The sequence below is a fragment of the Marmota monax genome, unplaced genomic scaffold (genome assembly GCF_021218885.2).
Source record: "Marmota monax isolate L192 unplaced genomic scaffold, Marmota_monax_Labrador192_F-V1.1 WCK01_AAM20220418_F8-fsc00114, whole genome shotgun sequence".
In the NCBI taxonomy this organism is placed as follows: domain Eukaryota; kingdom Metazoa; phylum Chordata; class Mammalia; order Rodentia; family Sciuridae; genus Marmota; species Marmota monax.
In genome coordinates this window covers 2,766,201-2,793,386 of record NW_026694943.1, presented here as the reverse complement: position 1 = coordinate 2,793,386, position 27,186 = coordinate 2,766,201, and the positions used below count along the sequence as shown (strand labels likewise).

General features: G+C 40.1%; 2 protein-coding genes across 5 annotated transcripts in view; one reads left to right on the top strand and one right to left on the bottom strand.

The window, feature by feature from the left end:
* Positions 1-20,295, top strand: part of Lrp11 (LDL receptor related protein 11) — a 46,844-nt gene extending 26,549 nt beyond the window's left edge. For both annotated transcript variants that reach the window (XM_046427448.2, XM_046427446.2), the window contains 2 exons: positions 12,473-12,568; positions 18,388-20,295. In XM_046427448.2, coding sequence (XP_046283404.1) covers positions 12,473-12,568; positions 18,388-18,542 — 251 coding nt within the window. In that variant the 3' untranslated portion in view covers positions 18,543-20,295. The remainder of the gene's footprint in view (positions 1-12,472; positions 12,569-18,387) is intronic.
* A 4,843-nt stretch (positions 20,296-25,138) lies between these two features.
* The window catches only part of Pcmt1 (protein-L-isoaspartate (D-aspartate) O-methyltransferase), a 43,734-nt gene continuing 41,686 nt past the window's right edge, over positions 25,139-27,186 (bottom strand). For 2 of the 3 annotated variants that reach the window (XM_046427426.1, XM_046427425.1), the window contains exon 8: positions 25,139-25,979. Coding sequence is in view for 1 of the 3 variants with exons in the window: in XM_046427425.1 (XP_046283381.1) it covers positions 25,967-25,979 (13 nt within the window). In the remaining 2 variants the exon portion in view is untranslated. Of the gene's footprint in view, positions 25,980-26,482; positions 26,564-27,186 lie in introns of all 3 variants that reach the window. The other variant, XR_006847983.1, reaches the window with a different exon arrangement.

Genomic DNA, 27,186 nt, shown 5'->3' with positions numbered 1-27,186 from the left:
TCAAATACTAAGAAGGCAGGGCAAAGCCCCTGGGTAGTTCTAGCATACATGGCAGGTATGCCTCCTGAAGTCCCCTGAGCCTCTCCTCTCCCCAGGGAAGGAGTGCATTTAAGAAAATACTCTTTTATTTTGACAACTGAAAATTCAAGGTGAACTTGTACAGTTGTTTTTAACATCCCCTACTCCAGGGTTAGGTCCCCTTTCCAAGTACAGATAAACCATTTCTCTACTTCATCCTTAATAGAACACCATCCCAGGCCTTCCTAAGGTAATGTTTAACTTTGTGATTGTGCTTGGATGTGAATAAATAAACATGGTATCATATGTAATTTCTTGGAGTGGAAAGCCTATTTGGTCCCTGTGACTTTGAGAACAGTGTGCATAGGGTCACAGGAAAGAAGCTTTAGAGCAGTTCTAGGTTCAAATGTCAGCATCACCAATTATTGCCTATCAGGTAATTAATTCTCTGAACTGTATTTCCTCACTGGTGAGGGAAAAATAATATCTTCTCATACTGGAGCTATAATATTTGCATGAGATATGTAGATGATTTTTATCTCTCAGTAAATGCTCGCACCATATGAATTTTTGCTAGAACATAAAAATAAAGATACTGTGTTCAACTACAATTAAAATATAATATTAAAAAAAATAATACATAGAGGTCTCTGTAACAAACTTGGCAGTAAGGCATGGAGAGGAAGAAAGGATTGGAAAAGTGCTACTCAGTAGATTTTAATTTGATTTCCAAACTGTTGTCAGGGCTGCTAGTTTTATGTGCACAGTTACTGAGCAGAGCAAGTTTTTTTGTATGTCAGTGATTTTTACCTGACATACATAAATATTATGTTTCTTTTGGAGATTCATAAGCAAATAACATTTGCAAAAATTAGGCACAACCAACTCTAAAACACAGCAAAGTTTTCTATATTTTTGCCAAGCAAAAGTTCAAGAAACTTCACTACAGGTGAGAGTAAGAATAAAATAACCAAAACAAGGCTTATATTGAACCTGCAAGACATTATTGAAGGTACTCAGATTTCACTATATATACCAACATCACGAGATTTGCATCTTCAAATTAGTAACGAAATATGTACTCAGTAACACATCCTGAAAAAAGTTTCAAAATATTTAGTGATCAAAAAAATTGTGCTCTGGCCTGTTTGCTAGCAGAAAAAAGTAATAAAATAAGCTACAAGGTCATCATTATTTCTTTAAATTAAATAGTGCTCTTCTATCCCAACTGCTACTTACAATATTTATAGAATAGCTTCTTAGCCTAGAAACATATAGTAAGAGCTCACAGAACTCCCTTGCTTGGGATCAAGCATAAATAAGAAATTTTGTGTATCTTCAGAAAATCTTGATGACCAATGCCCTGGCTGAGTTCTGCAAATCTGGGTTTGATTTAAATATATTTTAATGAGTAAAATTGGAAGATGGCGGCGAGGGGAGTGCATTGCCCCCGTGTGCTGCTTCACTGTGTGGGAGTATGACAAGTCAGGACGGCTAAAGGATATCTTGTTAGGAATTTCCAGCAATAGTGGGGTGCTCCGGAACCTGGAGGAAGGATTTCCATCGCACGAGGATCGGCTACGGGGACTCAAACGCGAGAGGTTTGTCGCACGGAGGGTAACACTGCTTATTCAGCAAATCGCCCCGCGGCTAGAGTCTGCAACGCGCGCTGGGATAGAGACGCAGGGTTACAGCGCTGCAGTTTCTGCCAGCCGCGCAAGCACCGTACTCAGGGCTGAATTCTGGGTTCGAGACGGGGGAAGGAAGCGGTCCATCTCGGTTCTCCACACCGGTCAGACCACAGAGGAGGCCAGCAGCCACCATGTTGGAAAGCTGACGTCACCATCCCTGTTTTCGACTGACCGCAGCTCATTCAGCCATAGAACAGGTAATTTCAGGCTGCAATTTGCCTGCGGCTTGCAGACAGATTGCTAGGGTTCAGCGCCTGGGTGCTTCTTAGAATCTGATCTTATCGGAGCGAACACCGAGCGCGGGGCGGCCGAGTTCCGGCTCCCGGAACCGTCCCGGAACCGCCCTGGCTCAGGGCTGCGGAGCCTGCGGAGGCTGCTTCTTGGACCCTGCTACTATCAGAGCATACACCAAGCACTAAGCAGCCGAATTCCGGCTCCCGGAACTGAGCCCGCGGGGACTGCTTCTTGGAGCTTACACTTATAGGAGCTTACACCGAGCACGGAGCGGCCGAGTTCCGGCTCCCGGAACTTCCCTGGACCGGGGCTAGGAGCCCGCAGAAACTGCGTCTCGGTCCGGGTCCTGCTGAGGGCCGGTCAGGACTCACCCGTTGCTTTGGTTGCCCGGCAAGGGGAACGAAATGCTGCCATTCGCATAGGATACCAACATGGCAGAGATCTGATGTCAGCAGAAAGTGGCGGAGGAGAGAACTTCATCAATACCAGAGGTGACATAAGCAGTTGGTCTCCTGGTAGGGGGGGTGAGGCACAGTCACCCGAGTCTCCTCAATTTGTCCTCGAGCCAGAGGGGAGGAGCCGGGCCGCCGCCAGCGCCCAGAGCAGGCCCAGCGGCTCGCCAGCGTGGTGACCGCGTGACCCCAATTGGAGAGGGGGCCGAGCGGAGCCGCCACCCGCACCCGCAAGGTGGGCAGACCCGCGACCCAGTGGTACATGGGCGTGGTAGGAGGGGCAGGGCAGAGCCGCCCTTCGTGCTTGCAAGGTAAACAGACCTGTGACAGCCTGGCGGGTCAGGCCCAGTGGCCTGCCAGTGTGGTACACACGTCACACCAACTGGAGTAGGGGCAGAGCAGATCCTTCTCCCATGCCCGGATCAGGCCCTGCCGGTGTGGTGGTCACGTGACCCCAATTGGAGTGGGGGCGGAGCGGAACTGCCACCCGTGCCCGCAGGGTGAGCAGACCAGTGATCAACCTGCAGATCAGGCCCAGGGGTCCGCAGGCGTGGTAGGAGGGGCAGGGCAGATCCGCCGCCCGCGCCTCCAAGGTAGGCAGACCTACAACAGACCGGCGGATCAGGCCCAGGAGCCTGCCGGCGTGGCACAAACACCACCCTAATTGGAGTAGGGGCAGAGCAGAGTCGCCGCCCGTGCCAGGAACAGGCCCAGCGTCCTGCAGGCGGGGTAGTCACGACACCCCAATTGGAGTAGGGGCAGAGCAGAGCCTCCACCCGTGCCCAAAAGGTGGGCAGATCTGCCACCGACCAGCGGGACAGGCCCAGTGGCCTGCCGGTACGACAGACACGTCACCCCATTTGGAGTAGGGGCAGAGTAGAGCCGCCACCCGCGCCTGCAGGGTAGGCAAACCTGCAACCGACCGGCGGATCAGGCCCGGTGGCCTGCCGGCGTGGTACACTAATCACCCCAATTGGAGTAAGGGCAGAACAGAGTCGCTGCCAGCTCCCAGAACAGGCCCAGTGACCTGCCGGCGTGGTAGCCACGACACCCCAATTGGAATAAGGAGAGAGCAGAGCCGCCGCCCGCACCTGCAGGAAAGATACGCAAGCAGTATGAAAAGACAAGGAAAGAAAGGACCACAAGCAATGCAGGTCAACGCAACTTTAGAAGAGGTAACAGCTGCAGCAGATGGAATGTCAGATAAAGAATTCAGGATATACATGCTTCAGATGATCTGGAGTATCAAGGAAGACATTAAACAGCAAAATCAGACAATGAAAGATCACTTCGACAACGAATTACGCAAACAAATCCAGGAAGCAAAGGATCAACTATACAGGGAGATAGAGGTTATAAAAAACAAGCAATCAGAAATCCTAGAAATGCAGGAAGCAATAAACCAACTTAAAAACTCAATGGAGAATACTACCAGCAGAGTAGAACACTTAGAAGATAGAACATCAGACAATGAAGACAAAGTATTTCAACTGGAAAAGAACATAGACAGCTCAGCAAGACTGTTAAGAAACCATGAGCAGAACATCCAAGAAATATGGGATAACATTAAGAGACCAAACTTAAGAGTCATTGGGATACAGGAAGGTACAGAGCTCCAAACCAAAGGAATGAGCAGTCTACTCAATGAAATAATACAAGAAAACTTCCCAGACCTGAAGAATGAGACAGAATCCCAAATCCTAGAAGCCTACAGGATGCCGAATGTGCAAAATCATAAGAGATCCACACCTAGACACATTATAATTAAGATGCCCAACATACAGAATAAGGAGAGAATTTTAAAAGCTACAAGAGAAAGGAAGCAGATTACATTTAGGGGTAAGCCAATCAGGATAACAGCTGATCTTTCAACACAGACTCTGAAAGCTAGAAGATCCTGGAATAACATATTTCAAACACTGAAAGAAAATGGGTTCCAACCAAGAATTGTGTATCCAGCGAAATTAAGCTTCAGGATGGAGGATGAAATTAAAACCTTCCACGATAAACAAAAGTTTAAAGAATTCGCAGCTAGAAAACCATCTCTTCAAAACACCCTCGCCAAAGCATTACAGGAAGAGGAAATGGAAAATAACAATGAAAACCAACAGTGGGAGGTAGGACAGTAAAGGGGGGGGGGAAATAATCAAAGAGGAAAACAAACCATGTTTAGTAACAGAAATAAACAAATATGGCTGGAAGAACAACCCATATCTCAATAATAACCCTAAATGTTAATGGCTTAAACTCACCAATTAAGAGACACAGGCTAGTAGAATGGATCACAAAACAAGACCCAACAATATGCTGCCTACAGGAGACGCATTTGATAGGAAAAGACATACATAGGCTGAAGGTGAAAGGTTGGGAAAAATCATATCACTCATATGGACTTCGGAAACAAGCAGGAGTGTCCATACTCATATCAAATAAAATAGATTTCAAGCCAAAGTTAATCAAAAGAGATAAAGAGGGACACTACATACTGCTTAAGGGAACCATACACCAACAATACATAACAATCATAAATATTTATGCCCCAAACAATGGTGCAGCTATGTTCGTCAAACAAACTCTTCTCAAGTTCAAGAGTCTAATAGACCACCACACCATAATCATGGGAGACTTCAACACACCTCTCTCGCCACTGGACAGATCTTCCAAACAAAAGTTGAATAAGGAAACTATAGAACTCAATAACACTATTAATAACCTAGACCTAATTGACATATATAGAGTATACCACCCAACATCAAGCAGTTACACTTTTTTCTCAGCAGCACATGGATCCTTCTCAAAAATAGATCATATATTATGTCACAGGGCAACTCTTAGACAATATAAAGGAGTAGAGATAATACCATGCATCTTATCTGATCATAATGGAATGAAACTGAAAATCAACGATAAAAGAAGGAAGGAAAAAGCATACATCACTTGGAGAATGAACAATAGGTTACTGAATGATCAATGGGTTATAGAAGACATCAAGAAGGAAATTAAAAAATTCTTAGAGATAAATGAAAACACAGACACAACATATCGGAATCTATGGGACACATTGAAAGCAGTTCTAAGAGGAAAATTCATTGCTTGGAGTTCATTCCTTAAAAAAAGAAAAAAACCAACAAATAAATGATCTCATACTTCATCTCAAAATCCTTGAAAAAGAAGAGCAAAACAACAGCAAAAGAAGTAGAAGGCAAGAAATAATTAAAATCAGAGCTGAAATTAATGAAATCGAAACAAAAGAAACAATTGAAAAAATTGACAAAACTAAAAGTTGGTTCTTTGAAAAAATAAACAAAATCGACAAACCCTTAGCGATGCTAGCGAAGAGAAGAAGAGAGAGAACTCAAATTACTAGCATACGGGATGAAAAAGGCAATATCACAACAGACACTTCAGAAATACAGAAGATAATCAAAAACTATTTTGAATCCTTATACTCCAATAAATTAGAAGATAGTGAAGGCATAGATAAATTTCTTAAGTCATATGATCTGCCCAGATTGAGTCAGGAGGATATAGAAAACCTAAACAGACCAATATCAATTGAGGAAATAGAAGAAACCATAAAAAGACTACCAACTAAGGAAAGCCCAGGTCCGGATGGGTATACAGCAGGATTTTACAAAACCTTTAAAGAAGAACTAATACCAATACTTTTCAAGCTACTTCAGGAAATAGAAAAGGAGGGAGAACTTCCAAATTCATTCTACGAGGCCAACATCACCCTGATACCTAAACCAGACAAAGACACTTCAAAGAAAGAAAACTACAGACCAATATCTCTAATGAACCTAGATGCAAAAGTCCTCAATAAAATTCTGGCGAATCGGATACAAAAACATCAAAAAATTGTACACCATGATCAAGTAGGATTCATCCCTGGGATGCAAGGCTGGTTCAATATACGGAAATCAATAAATGTTATTCACCACATCAATAGACTTAAAAATAAGAACCATATGATCATCTTGATAGATGCGGAAAAAGCATTCGACAAAGTACAGCATCCCTTTATGTTCAAAACTCTAGAAAAACTAGGGATAACAGGAACATACCTCAATATTGTAAAAGCAATCTATGCTAAGCCTCAGGCTAGCATCATTCTGAATGGAGAAAAACTGAAGGCATTCCCTCTAAAATCTGGAACAAGACAGGGATGCCCTCTCTCTCCACTTCTCTTCAACATAGTTCTCGAAACACTGGCCAGAGCAATTAGACAGATGAAAGAAATTAAAGGCATCAATATAGGAAAAGAAGAACTTAAATTATCACTATTTGCAGACGATATGATTCTATACCTAGCAGACCCAAAAGGCTCTACAAAGAAACTATTAGAGCTAATAAATGAATTCAGCAAAGTGGCAGGATATAAAATCAACACGCATAAATCAAAGGCATTCCTATATATCAGCGACAAATCCTCTGAAATGGAAATGAGGACAACCACTCCATTCAAAATATCTTCAAAAAAAATAAAATACTTTGGAATCAACCTAACAAAAGAGGTGAAAGACTTATACAATGAAAACTACAGAACCCTAAAGAGAGAAATAGAAGAAGATCTTAGAAGATGGAAAAATATACCCTGTTCATGGATAGGCAGAACTAACATCATCAAAATGGCGATATTACCAAAAGTTCTCTATAGGTTTAATGCAATGCCAATCAAAATCCCAACGGCATTTCTTGTAGAAATAGAGAAAGCAATCATGAAATTCATATGGAAAAATAAAAGACCCAAAATAGCAAAAACAATGCTAAGCAAGAAGTGTGAATCAGGCGGTATAGCGATACCAGACTTCAAACTATACTACAGAGCAATAGTAACAAAAACAGCATGGTACTGGTACCAAAACAGGCGGGTGGACCAATGGTACAGAATAGAGGACACAGAAACCAATCCACAAAACTACAACTATCTTATATTTGATAAAGGGGCTAAAAGCATGCAATGGAGGAAGGATAGCATCTTCAACAAATGGTGCTGGGAAAACTGGAAATCCATATGCAACAAAATGAAACTGAATCCCTTTCTCTCGCCATGCACAAAAGTGAATTCAAAATGGATCAAGGAGCTTGATATCAAATCAGAGACGCGCCGTCTGATAGAAGAAAAAGTTGGCTACGATCTACATACGGTGGGGTCGGGCTCCAAATTCCTCAATAGGACACCCATAGCACAAAAGTTAATAACTAGAATCAACAAATGGGACTTACTCAAACTAAAAAGTTTTTTCTCAGCAAAAGAAACAATAAGAGAGGTAAATAGGGAGCCTACACCCTGGGAACAAACCTTTACTCCTCACACTTCAGATAGAGCCCTAATATCCAGAGTATACAAAGAACTCAAAAAATTAGACAATAAGAGAACAAACAACCCAACCAACAAATGGACCAAGGACCTGAACAGACACTTCTCAGAGGAGGACATACAGTCAATCAACAAGTACATGAAAAAATGCTCACCATCTCTAGCAGTCAGAGAAATGCAAATCAAAACCACCCTAAGATACCATCTCACTCCAGTTAGATTGGCAGCCATTATGAAGTCAAACAACAACAAGTGCTGGCGAGGATGTGGGGAAAAGGGTACACTTGTACATTGCTGGTGGGACTGCAGATTGGTGCAGCCAATTTGGAAAGCAGTATGGAGATTTCTTGGAAAGCTGGGAATGGAGCCACCATTTGACCCAGCTATTCCCCTTCTTGGTCTATTCCCTAAAGACCTAAAAAGAGCATGCTACAGGGACACTGCTACGTTGATGTTCATAGCAGCACAGTTCACAATAGCAAGACTGTGGAACCAACCTAGATGCCCTTCAATAGACGAATGGATAAAAAAAATGTGGCATTTATACACAATGGAGTATTACTCTGCATTATAAAATGACAAAATCATAGAATTTACAGGGAAATGGATGGCATTAGAGCAGATTATGCTAAGTGAAGCTAGCCAATCCCTAAAAAGCAAATGCCAAATGTCTTCTTTGATATAAGGAGAGTAACTAAGAACAGAGTAGGGACGAAGAGCAGGAGAAGAAGATTAACATTTAACAGGGATGAGAGGTGGGAGGGAAAGGGAGAGAGAAGGGAAATTGCATGGTAATGGAAGGAGACCCTCAGGGTTATACAGTGGAGGAGGTAGAGAGAGAGGAGGGGAGGGGAGGGGAGAGGTGGGGAGGGGGGAGGGTGGAGGATGGGAAAGGCAGCGGAGCACAACAGACACTAGTATGGCAATTTGTAAATCAATGGATGTGTAACTGATGTGATTCTGCAATCTGTGTATGGGGTGAAGGTGGGAGTTCATAACCCACTTGAATCAAAATGTGGAATATGATATGTCAAGAAATTTGTAATGTTTTGAACAACCCACAATAAAAAATTAAAAAAATAAATAAATAAATATATTTTAATTAAAATAGTAATAGTGTTCATGCATTGACTATCACTCTGTACTCCTTCGGTCTTTATAACAAACCTATGCTGTGTAGAACACATTGTCCCCATTTTATAGATGAGGAACAGAGAAGTTAAAAACTTTAGGCAAGGGCTGGGGTTGTGGCTTAGTGGTATAGCACTTGCCTAGCATGGGTACGCCCTGGGTTTGATTCTCAGCACCATATATAAACAAAATAAAGGTTCACTGACAATTAAAATACACACACACACACACACACACACACACACACATATATATATATATACTTTAGGCAAGGTCACACAGTAAATGGTGAAGCTAGGATGTACCTGAGCACAATGGTGGTTGTGCAACAAGCCTCATTGTGTGTTCAAAGACCATCTGTCTTAGTTGCAGAGATAGGAAACAGCTATAGCTCCCCTAAGATCCTGACCATGAGGGCCTTAGAGGTTCAGAAAGGAGAGGTATACAAGCACTGGAGTGGACAGTCTGTAGGTCAGATCCATTATGGCTTTCACAGGCCACAGGCACCTTTGCCTCATGGGCCCCTCCTCCATAAAAACACAACTAAAAAACTTAAATGTATATTTTATGACTATATTGGTATGAAGACAAGTGTGATCTGCACTAAATTTGTTATTATATATTTTTGTTATCATCCTCTTCCTCCTCCTCATCTTCATTTTGATTAGTTTTTTTGTGATTTTAAAATAACTTGAACTAAACTATTTTTGTGGGCCCCTGTGAGTTCTATGGACACCGGACTGTGTGTCCACTGTGCCTGGTGGATGAGTCAGCCCTGGGGGGGTGGGGCATGGAAACTCAGTGGTACTCTGAAGAATTGGTAGAGAGGGTTCGAATAAGAAAAAAAAAAGAAGGATTTTAATTAACTTCATGGGAAAATGGAATTGGAAATGAAAATTATCTAACCAGGACTCCCCCACTGCTGAAAGTGAAGGGTGCTTGTTGGGAACAGAGGATGATAAGGAAAGCCTTGAAAATCCAGGATCTTAGTTCAGAAAGGGGAGTGGCAGAATTGGACCCAACACCAGTTGAAGAAGGGTCAGTTCTCATCCTTGATAAAACTTTCACCCAGTCATGGCTAAATGAAGAAAACAAGGACAGTAAGTATTTTACATGATTAATTTAAAGACCTGTCATTTTTTTTACATAATTAGGTCCTTCATAATTAGGGGGTTTAGATACCTCCTTAATTTATAATGAAGCATAGGTGGTAGTTTTAGTAGATGGTTATTTCTTTTAATGTCTTTTCCTGACAAAACAAAAAAACCAACAACCTCAAAAATTATTTTGAATTTTTATGGGTCCACAAAATGGAGAAATGTTGAAGTCACTGTATTGGGAAATCTCTTGCCTTGTGGAGAAGAGCCCAGGCTCTTCATTTAGGTTAGTCACTGTCCTACTAGTACACAGGTCCCATGGTGGAGGTGACAGTCTCTTTCCTCCCATAGCTGCTACCTGGTTGACTCCTTTCCTCCATTCCACAGTGGATACTACCTTCTTTTCCCAGGGTCCTCTTGGCTGCTCTTGCTTTCCTCCATTACTGTTCTGGAGTGGGAGTGGGGCTTCCGCCACTGCAGCAAAGTGGATGAACAGAAACAGAAATCCTTTCAGAAGGTCTACTTCTCCAGCCTACCAGAAACTGCTTTTGCTTCACTCATCCTCATCCTGTCTGAGCTTAGGGTTTACGGAAGAAACCCTCAAATCATTAGCTTTATATAGAACGGCATGCCTGGGTCCTGTTAGAGTAGCAAGTGGAGGCACAGTAGAACATGGTGGCCTACAGTGGCCTTGCAAGAGCATCAAAATGCCAACCTCACAGTGTCACTCTGCTGGGTGAGTGTGGCTGAGCCACACTTGCAGAGACACTCCAAGAGGAGTGTCTGAAAGCAGAAATGTTGGAGGAGTGGCCTGGAGTGCTCCAGCCAAAGGTGTTAAAGACCAAGGACAGAGAAGGGCCACAGTCAGGGGTGTCATAGGTGAGAAGGAAATGTCTGCAGGGTGTGGTGACTGACAGGGTGAAGGGAGTGTTAAGGGTGCCTTAAAGAAATAAGTGATTATTGTCCCTTCTGTTTAACAGCATCAACGTGGGATGCAATGATCATTTTTAACTCACTGCTTTTAGGCTCTAGTAGATATCTTCACTGACCTACAATTTTGCATTATCCAATTGATTTCACGATAATTGATAGATTCGCAAAGATTGCTCAGGACAAGTTATTAAAGAATTTTATATACTACCTTTAAATTGCCTCAATAATAATTCAAGGAGTTATGACCATTTCTGTTGATTCCATGTAATCATAAAGCTTTAAAATTATTATTTCTCAATAAAATTCCACAAGTAGGAAGAACATTTCTAATTTATTGCCATTAAGCATAGCACTTGCTGGGCACAGTGGTGTGTGCCTGTAATGCCTGTGATTTGGGAGGCCAACGCAGGAAGATTGCAAGTTCAAGGCCAGCCACAGCAGCTTGGCAAGGTTCTGAGCAACTAATGAAGCCCCATTTCAAAATAAAAAAATAAAAAGGGGTAGGAGCAGGGATGGAGATCAGTGGAATAGCTCCCCTGGGTTCAACCCCAGCAGCGAATAAAATAAAACAAAACAAAAGCATAATAAAAAATAATCTCACTTGAAATCACACACAGCATGAGAATGTCTCATCAACTTGTTAAGTATTAAACTGTCAATATAATAAAACACAAATGCTACCAATTATTAGATGGGGAATGAGAAAATAACACAGCCTGGTTCTATCAGAACCTATGGTAAAAATCCTGAGATTTGTCCTTCCTTGATATTTTCCCTCAATAACTAAATAGTAAAGTTAAATAATACATCATTAAACCAGAAGTTCTGGTGTTCACCAACAAGCAGCTAGATACCAGTGAGCTTGACTGTCTGCCCTATGCCCCATTCACTACTTGTGCGACGAACCTTGACAGGAAACTAAGCCTGAGCCTAAGAGAAAAAAAAAAAAGTTATTATTACCTGCCCAGCAGGATCACAGTGAAATAGTGCCATAGCATGGCCAAATACCTACGTGTGCTCCCTCCAATCCCCAGTACTGGGTATAGAACCCAGGAGTAGAGTGTTCTGCCTCTAAAATAAGGGTCAGCCCTTTTTTTATTTTTACATTTTGAGACAGGATCTGGCTAATTTGCTGAGTCTGGCCTCAAACTTTCAAACCTCCTGTCTCAGCTTCCTAAGTAGCAGGGATTAGAGATGTGCCTGATAGTGCCCAGTGGCTTATTCTTAATTTTTACAAGAAAACCTTTCTTTGACTGTTTCCACTTCCCAGGTATGATGTCCAGAGACTGTCCTGGACTTTTCCAGGTGAGATCTTTTCATCCGTCAGAGGTGATGATGGAGGTTCTGGTCCAGTTTTCTGGTCCAGTGTGTTTCTACCTCTTTGACTGACCGTGTCTTTAACTAGTCACACACTCTACTTCATTAAACTGGTCACATTAGATATCCAGTGTTTTAGTATCAAACATAGGCCTGTGATTATTAGTGAAATAAATCCTGCAATTCCTTTATCTAATTCCTTCTTTAAAAATAAATAAGGCTGTTTCCTGAAGTTTCTGATATACCCTCGAAATATGTTCTATTGATTTTCTGCAGGTAGTCATTCCTCAAGCAACAACAGAAAAGAGGAAAATTATATTTTTGAATCCAAGAGTGAACAAGGCAGAAGAGAACACCCAGCCCCAGAAACAGGTAAGTGGGTGCCTTTGAAAATGCACTGCAGAGTCGAGACACCTGTAGAACTCCATGAGCCCAAATGGAGACTGTGAGATGAAGCCGAGAGAGTTCATGGCAGGAACACTGATCCGTGGACCAGAAGTGCCTCCTCATCTTCTGTGTCACAATGCATCTTGGTGCTCTTGAAGCAGCTCACTGTCTCTGGACTTCAGCTTTCTCTTTCATAGATTCTTCTAGGGTGACAGTCTGTAGAAATGGTCATACTTGTGGCATAGTAGCCAAGAACTTGGACTCTCTGCTTGTATGCCACTGTTCAAATTCTGGCTTCACCACTGAACTTGGTGACCTTGGGCAGGTTCTTATCTCTCTGGATCACAATTTCCTCATTGGTGAGATGAGGACAGTAGCTATGCCTGCCTCACAGGGTATTAGGAGAATTAATGGGACAATTAATATAGGGCATTTAGCATACTACTTGGCTCAGGTGATGAGCCAAATATAAAATCATGGCTATTATTGAGTTATTTGTAATATAAAAAGAATGAAGAGACCTAATGCTCTCTCCCAGTGCTCCAGCAACAAAGACAGAAGACTTCAGAAACAGGAAAGTATATATAGGAGGTGGAAGGAAAATGAATTAAGTGAAAAATACCATAATTCCATACTTTTGATTGTTTTTAACTAGAAAAAAGACACTTTGGACAGAGTCCTGTAGAAAGGCAGGTTTTAGTCCTAATTTCTATAAACTAGTAGGAAGAGATTCAGGAGAATAAAGTAAACAAATATATATATATATATATATATAATTTTTAAGCAATATCTGCCTGAGAATAATCCAGATGTGAAGTGCCTGGATGCAACTTCAGTCAGGTCTACTGGCCTACTGAACTTAGCCTATCCCAAGAAATTTGCATGAAAGAGTCTCATCAACATTTAGAAGGATACCAGCTTTCTTCTTGTTCCACAGCCAGATGTATCCAGAGGCTTAGTTGTAACTGATTGGTGTCCATTCTATGGGTTAGATATTTCAAATCCTGTTCCCATTCATATGAGCAGAGTACGTAATTCAAGTACATAATTCATCACCTTAGCTGGCTACCAAGAATTCTATCATTGTATGTTTTAGAAAAGATTGGAAAATTTTAAATCTCAAATTGCCCAAACTAACAGTATTGAAGAAACTATGCCAAATAATTATTTTAAAGTGGAGAACACCTGAGTGCTATGGTGCACACTTGTGAGTTCAACTAAGAATCAAATGATCAAAAGTAAAAACAAGTAGCACATATCTGTGATCCCAGCAACTTAGAAAACGGACACAGGAGGACCACAAGTTCTAGACCAATCTGGGGGGGGTGGGGGGGGAGGAGGAGGAGGAGGAGGAGGAGGAGGAGGAGGAGGAGAAGGAGAAGAAGAAGAAGAAGAAGAAGAAGAAGAAGAAGCAGAAGCAGCAGCAAAAGAAGCAGCAGAAGCAGAAGAAGCAGAAGAAACAGAAGCAGAATAAGCAGAAGCAGAAGCAGAAGAAACGGAAGCGGAAGAAGAAGAAGAAGAAGAAGAGGAAGAGGAAGAGGAAGAAGAGGAGGAAGAAGAGGAGGAAGAGGAAGAGACTGGAGATGTAGCTCAGTGAAACAGTACTTCTGGGTTCAATCCCCAAGGCCAAAACCAAACCAAACCAAACACCCCCCCTCCCCCCCAAAAAAACCCCCACACATTGAGATTTACTTTCAATATTCTAGGAAGTACCACCTTGTGGGGGATTTAATTTTCCTTGTCATCAAAGTGTTAAATACGGATCGGATTTGACAGTTCAGCAACCTCCTGTCTGACTTGGTGAATAGGACGTTTTCCTTGACTGTATGTCTGTGTTTTACTGTGGCAGTTAACTTGGCACCCCAAGGTTGGGGTGGGACCTTCACCTTCAGCTCACTTATGTTTTAGCCTAAGCATTCATGCTCAGTTTTTAACAAGTCTGACACATCTTGATGTCAGGAAGCCTCTTTGTTTTTCTGCCCATAAAATGCAGAACTGAGACTGGGTGTTGTTCTAGCTTATAGAAAACGGTTTGTGACTCTTGAGATTTCTGTGGGCATTGACTATAGTCTCTTTTTTTCCCTGTTCCTTTTTGTAATATAACCAAATTAGTGTAGCATGTACAGGAAGATGGAGTAGGGGGAGAACCGACACATCACTCAACTCTTGCAAAACTACTTCCATAAAAGTGGCCATTAGGAGATTGACTTAATTTGCTTTTGACTGCTCTGACCAAAATATCTGACAAGAACCACTTAAAGGAAGAGAAAGTTTATTTTGGCACATGGTCTCAGAGGTTTAGTCCATGGTGGGATGCCTCCATTAATATGGACCCAAGAGAGCACACCATGACAGAAGTGCATGTCAGAGGAAGGTACTCGGGACATGTTGACCAAGAAGCAGAGAGAAGGGAAAGGGCCACAGGGAAAAACAGCCCTTAGAAGGCCCACACCACCAGTGACACAACTTCTCTACTCACGCCCCACCTCCCTAGTTACCACCCAGCCAGTCCATTCAAACTCAGATGGACTGATTAGATCACAACTCTCACCATCCAGTCCTTTTATCTCTGAATATTCCTGCATTAACACAGAAGCTTTGGGGGAACACTTATCATGGAGGAATGAGACAGATTCTTGACACCCGCAGATGCCTCCTCTAATCATATTCCTGTGGGTTTAACACAGTTTTTTATTGTTGTTTGTTGTTCTGTTTTGTTTTGCTGTTCTGGGGTTGGAACCCAGAGCCTTGGGCATGCTAGGCGAGTGCTTCACCACTGAGCTGTACCCTAACCCTACCACAGATGGGTTCACCCCCCACCATTCTCTGGGTGAACACTGGCCAAAACTTTGGTAATTAACAGTTACTAAAGCAACTTGCACATCCTCTCCTCCTGCAGCCAGACACAGACTGCTCTTGAGAATCGTGTTCAGGTTTTCTCAGGATTCTGCAACTACCTTACAGGTTGAAAACCCCTTATTAGCATGCACCAGTTCTAAGTTCCTGACTTCAGGAGGAGGCTGGCTATACCTGGGGCTAGTTTTAGGCCCAGAAAAATCAAGGCTATTGAAGTGAGCTCCCTCAGCCACCAACCCCTAAATACAGCAACTCGTATGATGGCATCCCCCTCCTTCCTTTTCCTCCAGCACTGAAGGAAGAGGTGTCCCTCCCTTCCAAGGCCAGTCTCTCCCCCTTTCTTAATGTATCCCCTCTTTCCTCAGGTGTGTTTCTCCATCATCTAGTAATTCTTGGTACTTTTAATATGTTTCTCCAAACAAGTCTGAAAACACATTCAGAGTCTCTCCATTTATTAGGAAAAAAAAAAAAAATAGCATCCCTCAGACTACAGACTCCTGGAGTGAATTACAAGCTGCTAATCCAGCGGATTCTCTGGGCTTCGCCTCACTTGACCTCTCTTAGCATTTGACCCAACTGAGCCCTTCTTTGTGGACTCGTCTTTTCCCTCAGCTCCCAATACCCTTCCCTCTCAGTTGTCCTGCTACTTCTCCAACCCGTCCTTTAGTAATCCTTCGTGTTGTTCTTCTTCTGTCTTCCCCCAAGATGTGGGAGTTTCCCGAGACCTTGCTGCTGGCCTTCCTTTCTTCCTTGCTCACTGGCAATCTCATCCAGTTTCATGGCTGAGGTTTCCATCTTCATGTCAAAGGTTTTCACATATTTAGACCCAGATCAGCCAAGAGCCAGGAGAAAATTCCATCTGGATCACCTATAGGCATGTCAATCTGAGAATTTGATTGGAGGGTCTAGCAGGGGAGCACAGCTACTCATATACCCTTGACTGAAGGAGAGTCCTCCTCTATTGGGGAAGGTTGTCCTCTTAGACTGAGCCTGAAGCTTTGGAAGCAATGAGGGAGGAAGAGGACAGCCACCTAGCCAGCCAGATCAGCTGAATCAATCCAGGCAATTAATGGGGTGACAGATGTTTTAGCCAGGTCTCCTCATATGTAGGCATGTCAACCTGAAAATGTCAAAAACCAAAATTTCCTCCCTTACCCACCCCAGACAAGCTCCATCATTATGTCCAAGTCACTACAGCAAAAATCTTACCAACCAGACAGATGGATTAATCCTTTTTATATCAATACTTCATGTGTAATTTTGTCATGGTAACTTTAATATTTTATTATGGATTTCTTTTTTTCATTTATGTATCTGTCTATAAAGACTTAATATAATTCAGAAACAGTTTTATTTCCCTTTTGGAGAAGTGGGTACCACAGTGGTGAAAACTGTAGGCTCTAGAGTTATCCTCTCTGGGGTGGTATTCTAGCTCCCCACTGTAATAAGCAATATTAGACAAGTCATTTAATTCTTGATGCCTTAGTTCCCTCATTTATAAAATGGATAAAATAACAGTACCAGCACATGTGGTAATTGTAAGAATTCAATGATTTGAGCTACAAATCTGGCATTCTTAGATTAGCTTATCTTTGGGAGATAGTTTTATTTATTTTTAGTTACCAAAAATTGCTAGGTGGGCATGGGGAGGGGACTCCTGTGATCCCAGTGACTTAGGATAGCAAGTTTGAACCCCCAGTACCAAAAAGAAAAAAAATGCTTTTCTTTTATTTTCAGCACTTAATTTCGTGTCTGGCACATGGAGAGCTATCAATTAATGCAGAATGAATGAATAAATGATGAAAAAAATGTTACAGAATCAGCTTACACCATGAAGATGTTTGTTTCTCTAGTTCCACCTGTTGCAAGACAGTGCAGCTAAAAATAGTTCTCCCATGTCATCTCCAACCCTGGCTTGACTGCAGAGCACAGCAGACTAGGAATAGAGCATACTGGGCTTGAACAGAAGCCTGATCTGGGGCATACTGTGCCCCTTCCAGCCTCTGCAGGCCTTTAAAACCTGCTTATAGTGTGGTGTCTTACTCCAGTTACATGGGGAAAACTAAAGAGATGTTTTCCTTACTTACTCATAACCAAAGTTACATTAGCATTTTTTAAAGAATTTTTTTTACCTTTATTTTCTTTCTTTTTATGTGACGCTGGGGATTGAATCCAGTGCTTCACACGCACTAGGGAAACGCTCTACCACTTTGCTACAACACCAGCCCCTACATTAGCATATTTTGAAGTTAGTTTTCAACAAGGTTCTACTGGTTTAACTGGGCACAGAGGCACATACCAATAATCCCAGAGATTTGAAAGGTTAAGGCAGGAGGATCGCAAATCCGAAGCCAACCTCAGCAATTTAGCAAGACCCTGTCTCAAAATAAAGATTGAAAAAGGACTTAGGATTTAGCTCAGTGGTAGAGAATCCCTATGTTCAATCCCCAGTACCAAGAAAAAAAAAAAAAACAGTTCTACCTGGCTGAGGGTAGGTTCCCTTGACTCAGGAAAGCCCTAACCAGAACCAGAAAGCAGAAGTTAATCCATGCTGAAGAGGGAATGATCATGTGTGAAATGTATATGAATCCATCACTGTGGTCCATAACTACAATGAAAACATTTTCTATAATTGGAATGTCTCTCACAGGGGGATTTGAGGTGACCTTACTGCAATGTCTGTAACCAATGATACAGATTTAGTAGTAACCTGGTAGATGTAGTTAAAAAGTCTGGATTTGAGACTTAGATTGATAGATCCTCAGCATACAAGTCAAACACTCTTAGGAAAAATTACTTAACCTCTGTGCGCCTTATTTAATGTGCAGAATGATGGCAATACTAACTTGAGCTGTTCAGATTAACTAGTGCATGCAAAGTGCTCACTGTGCTGTCAACAGTAGCTATCACTGTTGCTCATCGCCCTGTTTGTTTCTAACCCTCCACAGGTGCAGTGCTACCCCTGGCATTGGGTTTGGCCATCACTGCTCTGCTGCTTCTCATGGTTGCTTGCCGGCTGCGACTGGTGAAACAGAAACTGAAGAAAGCTCGTCCCATTACATCTGAGGAATCTGATTACCTCATAAATGGGATGTATCTGTAGCAAATGTAAACACTTAGGGGAAGAATGTGTTTCATGTACAATTTATTCTTTTATTAGGTTCTAGTATTTATAGCCTCTTTTGTTTTTAAATGGCAAATCACAAACCTTTATTTACTATAGAAAGATTGTCCTTAAGTACATGAAATATTTCAATAGAGAGAAATTCATGTGATTAAAGACTTTTACAGATCTAATTCTGATTTACTAAATAGTCCCTAGAAATAGAAATTTGTAGTCAGCTGAGGCAGTTTTGTCAGTATCCCCAAAGATGGCCTCAGAGTGGTGGCATTCACCCTTAGCTTTTGAGATGTGGCCCACTGGGCCCTGATAGTACTGGGTCACTTTAGGTATAGCTTCCTGTGGCCCTAGTCTTCTTTAATCTCCAGTGCCCCGTTTTTCTTTTACTCTGAAAAACATGTTCCTTAGGATGGATTTCAAGGAAGTTTATACTCTCAATGAAATGTTACCTATGGCAGATATATATACAATTTACAAATCTTTAGAACAGATGAAGCCTGAGGAGAGAGGAAGGTGGGTTCTTCCCAATGCCTTTGACATCATGTCATGTAGTTGGGGGCCTCCTTAGGCTGATCTTCAGAGGGGAAAAAAAAAGCTAGACTTTGGATTAAAAACACCTCTAAGATGGTTACGAAGTGAGATAGGAAATCAAGGTGGAAGTAATTCTGGTGGCCAAAAAAATTAACAGAAACTTACCTGAGGACAACTCTAAACATTGTGTACAAAGTATTTTTATCAACAGGTGGATAATTAATACTTTGTGATTTCTGCTCACCACTGTTCCATGGTCCAGCGCAGCAGCCCATTCATACAGTCACCAGTTTTCAAGATGAGTATTTTTTGATGAAAGAAAAACAGCAGGATGTTAAATGGATTTTGGGGTACAGCTTTTATAAAAATGTCACCATGTTTAAGTGACAGCAGGTTATTTGATCTAATGGAACAAGCCAGGTTTTTTTCTTCCATTTTGAAAATGCTATCCAATATTATTATGACATCAATCAGCTAGGGCCAAGCTCATGTGTTCCAGAGTAGAAAGCAGTGTTGCACAAATTCATCCTTAGAGAAAACTGGCATTCTATCTTTCCTTTCTAAATCTGTAGGTATTTAAAGACAAATTATTTCATACACATTTAATGCCAGGATTAGATACACTCTAGAATAATTATCCCACTGAGAGGAATGTGTGATGCAGTGCCTGTCTATGCTTACATGATGTTCCTATTTATATATATATATTTTTTACCATAAAAGACAAATCTTTTAAAACACTTGAAAAATACTCTAGAGTCTAGTAGTTTATTTTTAGACTATCTAAAGTAGGTGGTTCCTTTAGCAAAGGACTTAATTTGGGTGGGAAATATATCAAAACACATTAGCAAGTGGAAAGATCTAGAAAAACCAATAATCATTTTTTGTTTCCTGAGAAACTCATGTTTTTGTGGAATGTTTAGAGTTGAGCAATGATTTAAATTTCAGTGGCAGTTTAAGAGAAATGGACTGTGTGAATGAATTTAATATGTGTGTACTCCCTGTGATGCTGTGCAGTGTCTTTATACAGAAGGATGTCACCTATAGCCATACCCAATGAAACTGATAACGCATGCATCTATCACCAAACCTTTTATACATGTAGAAATTAATAATAATTTAGGATCGCTATAGTACTGATTTACTTAAGATGTCCCATATTACATAAACAATATTCCTTTAATAAATTGTATTTTATTCTTTAGCCTTTTGAAAATCATTTATTATAGTCTGTAAGTTGCTATAGTGTTTGGGTTTAATCATTCCAACCCCATTTTACAAAAAGGGAAATTGAGGGTTGGAGAAAAGTGACTTGCTTAAAGTTGTATAAAATATTTGGGGTTGGGGAAAAGGAAAGTGTACAAAGTATTTTTATCAACAGATGGACTGAATAGGACTTTTTAAAGTCACCTTACCTGTGATTATCTGATTGAAGGAGTTCTGCATTTAAGATAATTCAAAAATAATTTTAAAGGGAAAGAAGATGTCTACAATTTACTTCTCACATCATGTCCCTATATTTCACATCTTGTTTCCTAAGACCCACTGAAACCATCTTCCTAAAAAACTTGAAATTTACTTTATCTTCATGCTCAGTACAAGTAGACAACAGCTACTTCTCCAGCCTTCCAAAAGCATTTATGTGTTTAATGTCACCTGAGTACCAAATATGGTCTTTTCCATAGAAAGACAAGAGAATTTCTTCATCTTTCTCTGAGTGACTCTGAAAACTGGGATTTGGCCCCACCATTCCCCCATCATGTGTATCAACACCCTCTTTCAGTCACTGATGGCTGTTTTGTTTAGTATATTTTCCATCAACCCAGAGATGCACATTTCCATCTGTCCCTCGGTTTGGCTGTTCAGACCTTGTTGATGACTTTAACTCAGTCTCTCCAATGGAAACTCACCCACCACACAGAAGCATGTGCCTAGAATACAGGCAGCCCTACCTTCAGATCCTCCCTAAACATCATGTCAGTTACATTCCTTAATATGATGTGTTCCTTAAAACAAGAATCTGAGCCTGAGCTGCTGTAATTTGGGGTCACTGTTAAATTATATCATCCCCAATTTCACATTTTGTTTTGGGGATTATACCACTTTCTTCCTAGTAGAACTACTCTAATAATTTGTTTTCTACAGCTTTTTTTTTTTTTTTTTATTAAAGTTGAATGAGAATTTCTGACAAAGAACGGCTCAAGCCAAATAAAGAGGAAAAGCTTAGTATGCCATTCATAGATATCCTCATCTCACTGGCTTTTTAAACATGTTGTGAACTTCTTGGCTCCTGGCCCCATTTTCCTAGCTCTTTTGCCCTAGTGAAATGTACATTCTTCAGATAAAGAGAATATTTTAAGTTATAGCTACTTCAGTGGCTAAATATGAAACCACCAATTATTGAAAATAAGGTTAGATGTCTTCATGAATGGATTGAATGGTTAGAATCGAGCCTTCTATATTTATTTAGGTATCAGCGTGTTTTCGTTCCTACTTATTTTAATTCTTGAATCATATCAGTTTTTTATTCTTGTATGTCATAAATGCAAAGACACATGAAAGAGATAAACATTTCACTTAAGCATCTTCTTATAAAGTTATATTAAATGTAGGAAATGTCTCAAAATAATTTAATGGAAAGGTAACATTTACCAAAAAAAAAAAAAAAAAAAATAGAAAGTTTGAATATAAAGGCCTTTTAAAAAAGTGTTTTCTTTGGGGCTGGGGTGTAGCAGAGTATAGCATGTGTACATACACATGACTAAAGATCCAATGATTCAAATAAATCAAAAAGTGTTGTTCTTAACATTTAAAGAACAGTTCCACAGGTGAAACTAGGGACTCAGAAAACTATCTGTCTCTAAATGTATTTATTATTCAGAGGTTTGTGTACTGAAGAATAAAGAAATCAGAACTATGGACTATCCAGTCTGAGGGCACTTTTTTTTTTTTTTGGCTAGTATCAGTAGATGACCCAGCAAGTCTGACCTTTGCTCAAATCCCCACCTGTGCCTTCCTGGCTTGCTTTATCCAACTCTGTCCCACCTCCTAATTGCTCACAGGGGCCAAGGTCCTAAAGAAATGAGAGCTCTTTTCCCCAGAAAATATCTTTTTTCAAAACCAATTTCAAGCTGACATAAGTGTTCACATGTGCAGTCTCTTTGATTTAAAATGTAATTTCTAGGCAAAATCCTGATCAGAGAGTTACAATGGGGAGAAAAATCCTACATAAACAAATAGTGGCAGCAAATCATTTTATGTGATGTGATCCACAAAGTATTCAGGGTATGGAAATTCAAACCCAAAGGTCCCCATGTACCCCACCCCCCTGGACTGCTGCCCTCTCACACAATGTCTTCAGCACTGCCATTAACTGACCTTTGGACAAAAAGTGGTTTCCTGTGATCCCCATCCTACTGGGATACCACCAAAGTGAGAATGAATCCTTCAAATGAAGCAGTCCTTGAGTGTCCTCTCATGTTGAAAGAGAAGGAAGGGAGGGAACAAGGGAAGGAGAGAAGACATCGCAGACTCCCAAGGATTCACTAGCCCAGCACAGCACCATGAATGCAGTGATAATTTTCTCTCCCACCAAGCAAGGGGACACTTCATAAAAAGTCCTGGCCCAAACACAAAGTCAGTTAAAAAAAATGAAGCCCAAGGGGGGAAACCAACAACTACCGTTGTAGTAATGAGAGTATAAGAATAATAAGAAAATTATTGGACTTGATTTCTTTTTATTTTATTACAATATACAAACACAAACTTTCTTGAGCCAGTTTTCTTCAAGAGGGATTCTTTCACTGGCACTCTATTTGAGCCACCCTTTAATGTATAGCAGGGACAAAACACTGTTATCTTTCTGAAAAATGCTCTAAGAAATCCAGAGACAAGTGAAATTCAATCAGAACTCACTTGTTTTACTGAATATAGTTCAAGGACAGAATGAGCTGCAGAATAATAATGAATTATATGCCTCAAGAATTTTAGCATTTACCTAAAATAAGTTATTGGTCCACTGAACCACACTTAGAACTTTATTTTTAAAACTTCTCATGTTTATTATTCATTTTTAATATTAGTTACCATATTCACATGAGTTCGTTGAGTGGCATGCCAAACTACTGGAAAATTTGTTAACATTTAATTGAAAACCAAAAAATGCTTACCTTTCTAATAAACAAAAAAGGAGTTATTTCCTGGCTAATAATCACATACCAATAGCTTTGAAGAATTCATGACAATTCATTTATTACAAAAGAAAATCCTATTTTAGAATCATTGCATTTTTAAGATGCTTTAGTATAGGTACATTGTAGCCAATTAAAAAAGTTTCATTGCCTTTTTAAATTTTAAACAATGACATTTTCTAGAATTAGGGCAATGGAATTTTGAATATTTGCATGAACAATAGTAATAAATTATTTTCCTCCACATGTCATTTTCTTCTGGGAAACTCAAGAAACTCATGCTTTTTATTACTTTTTTTTTTTGTACTGAGGATTGAACTCAGGAGTGCTTTACCGCTGAGCCACATCCCAGTCCCTTTTCTATTTCTTACTTACAGACAGCATCTCACTAAGTTGGGTAGAGCCTCGCTAAGTTGCCGAGGCTGACATTAAACTTGGACCCTCCTGCCTAAGCCAACCAAGTCACTAGGATTGCAAGTGTGTGCCACTGCACCCAGTTAATTATTACATAAGTTTTGGCAGCGAATTTTGTCTTTAATAAGGTTAGAAAAACAGACAAAATTTTGTTTCAACATATCTCATTAGACTGGAACTTTTTGAAATATTTTCATTGTTGCCCTCCACAATATATCATTTCTATTAAGGAAAAATAAAATGCCAAATTATGACTAAAGATTATCGAGACATTTCTTATATGTTGACTACATACATATATAATTCAGCTCTCTTAAAGAAAAAAGTTCTAAGACCTAGTTAAAATCTACTATTCCCATGGCTACCTATTTAGTAATACTCCCTCAAAATTCATCCTATTTATTCAACACTGTGAAATTTTAATTCTTAAAAGTGCAAAGTCCAAGATGCTTGAACAATGCTTGAATGCACTGGTCTGTACCATCTGGGTAGCAGTTTTGTCTTATCATACTTATAAACTGTCTCTGCAATTAGACTGCAGACTTCTTGATAGTAAGGGTCTTTTTCTATCCGCAAAACCTAACATAGAAATTTATATAGAATAAAATGTAGGTATAATGGATATGATATAGAATAGCAAACACCTCACGTTAACACTGAGTCCTGGACGTGAAGGTTTCCATAGCCAAGGGCTTAGAAGTGACAGACAACAGTAAACTGAAGACAATGGTAAAATTACATTTTGGGGCATCAAATAATGCTAGATTCCTTGTCCAAAGCCTTAGCCAAGAGGAGACACTTGTGAAAAGATGTATGAATAATTTTTAAAAGCCACTTTTAAAGCAGTAATAAACATTTTAAGAGTAGGGAAGGTTGAGTCACATGCTCACTCAGGATCTCCTTGGCAAAAGTATGCACACTTTACACACAGGAGGGCACTGCTGGACATTCTGGTTCTGCTCATTCTAGAGCTTGTAATAGTTTCTCAAGTTCTAGAACACTAAGAAAACCAAGATCTTATAAAATCTATAAAACTACAACATGTAAACAAGATCCCCAAAAGCCGGCACTTTCTTAGAAACACATTTCATAGGCACTATATTAATAAATCTATATATGAGAGGTGGGTTTTAGTACGTTTATCCTCCACTGTATTCTTCCCTGACAATTAAGTCAATTCATTCACCCAATCACTGATTTGGCATTTATTTTCTAAATACTGCAAGATGAGCCCTGGGTTAGACCATCAGAGAGAAATGGTGAATGCAATGTGGTTCTTGCCCTAAAGAAATGTAGTCACACTCCACAATGTACAGAAGAATTGGTGCTATTTACCTATTCAGATTTCACAAATCAGAGAAGAAATTTTTCCTTCATGGTCTCAATCAACATTCTGGATCTTGTAGACCTAATGTTCTCCCTTCTAGAGTCAAACACCACCAATGCCTCTTTTGCTTTTAACTTTATTTGGCAAAGCAGCACTGCATAAGCTGTGCAGAATCCAGCACACAGCTTACACAGCATGTTAGATTCATATACATTATCAGCAGCAAACTAGAAACAGAAAAAACAATACTGAACTACAAGTCTCCTATTGGTTTTAGAGAGAGAGAGAGAGGGAGATGGGGAGAGGGAGAGAAAGGGTGGGGGGAACTATGTCAGTTATGTCCAATCTGAACAACTGAGTGTTGATAGGACATTACCTGCCATCTTCTTAAGTTTCAGTATTTACAATGCCTAGTTTTAAGGTAACAAAGCAGCTGATTGTATCTACAACATGCTATTCTATGATACCACATCAAAAGCTTTAAAAAGAAAGCTCATCTCTATTTTCTTAGTAGTCTCTAATAGACATCCAAATACCAAGAATCTTAACTTGTGAATGGTGGTGTTATCTGATGCACAAAAGAAATCTCATAAATTAATATCAGAATAGAATTAAGTGTCCAAGAAAAGAAAATTCACTCCTCAAAATCAATTCACAAACTAACTGTTTCATTTTGCAGAAACCCTTCTTTTAATATTTTAAAGTAAAACGTGGGCATGTTAAAGTAATAACACACAGATTTATACTTTGTATCCTTCCTCTACCATTTGGCTCTGTGCCTCTTCGAAGAATTAGAAGACCCTACAAAACCACAAATTTCATGCTGAAAATAACAGTGTAACAAAGTCCAAAACAAGCTGTGATGCTATTGGTTTTCAAAAAGCTTTAAGGACTGAGATGAGCGATCCACTGCAATATTATAGACTGGTCAAGCTGATGTTGCTTTACAGCTCATCCCTAGGGGGAGAAAAGAGAACAAAAATGGTTAAGTACAAGTCACATACTATAAAATTTGGCTTTCTAATAGTTTAGATACAACACTCAAGTCAGCAAAAATGCACCGATCCCCAAGCAATGTAGTAAAAGAAATAAAAGCACAAACATGCCCATGTCAAAGCAAAAATGGAAGTCAGTCATTTCAAACATCTTTCATGCTACTCCAAAATGAGTACAAAGCCTAAAGAGCCTGAGTTCTTTATCTTTACTTCTAAAGATAGATTTCTTCCTTCAAGATAAAAAATTCAGAAAAATTATGACTTCTAGATCTAGGATCATTTTGCAAATGCTATTTGTCATAAAATAACAATTTTTTGATTATTCAGAATTTTTTTATTGTTACATTCACAAAAGTGGACAAAAGTGTGGTCTTTTGCTTAGAATGTCTGTTAGCGATTCCAGAGTGGGTCAATATCAACCCAAACTCTCTGGGAGAAAGTGCATCATCTGTAGGTATAGTATACCTGTCAGCTGACTTCATAAGGCAGCTTTATCAGCTCCAAAAGAAGCCATTCACTCAGCCAGGTGGAGCACTGTGCCAGCAACTGCCAGTGAGAGGAAGGAAGGAATAAAAATGCAGTCTAAAATAAATTGAATGGTATATAAATTCTACCTCAATAAAATTATTCAAAGTAAAAAAATAAAACATCAAGAAAAGCCTGAAACCCTCATATCTGAGGGTAATCTGAGTGACAAAAACAATGTTAAACACTCAAGTACTTTAGGGGTAAAGAAACATTCTCTTTGCAATTACATCTCAAATGATTCAGGGAAAAAAACCCTTACATATACATGTATAACAAATGAAGAGGGATCAGAAGGCACAAGTGGAAAAATGGAAATAAATGGTCAGTGACTCTGGACATTCAGACGTTTAGTTTTGAAAAAGTTGCTAAAATGAATTTGAAGGGAAGTTGAACAGTTTATATTTCATAGGTTAAATGGTCTATTTGGTTTTTAAACTAAATTTTATAAATAGTACAAGAAAATATCTTAAAAATAACTACTCCCATAAGCTGCCTTTATTTTTCTTATTTATTTAGGGCGGGGGTGGGGACTGAACCCAAGGGCGCTTAACCTCTGAACCACATCAGAGCCCTTTTTATTTTTGAGACAGGGTCTTGCTAATTTGCTGTGATTGACCTCAACTTTTAAGAATTTCTTCTTG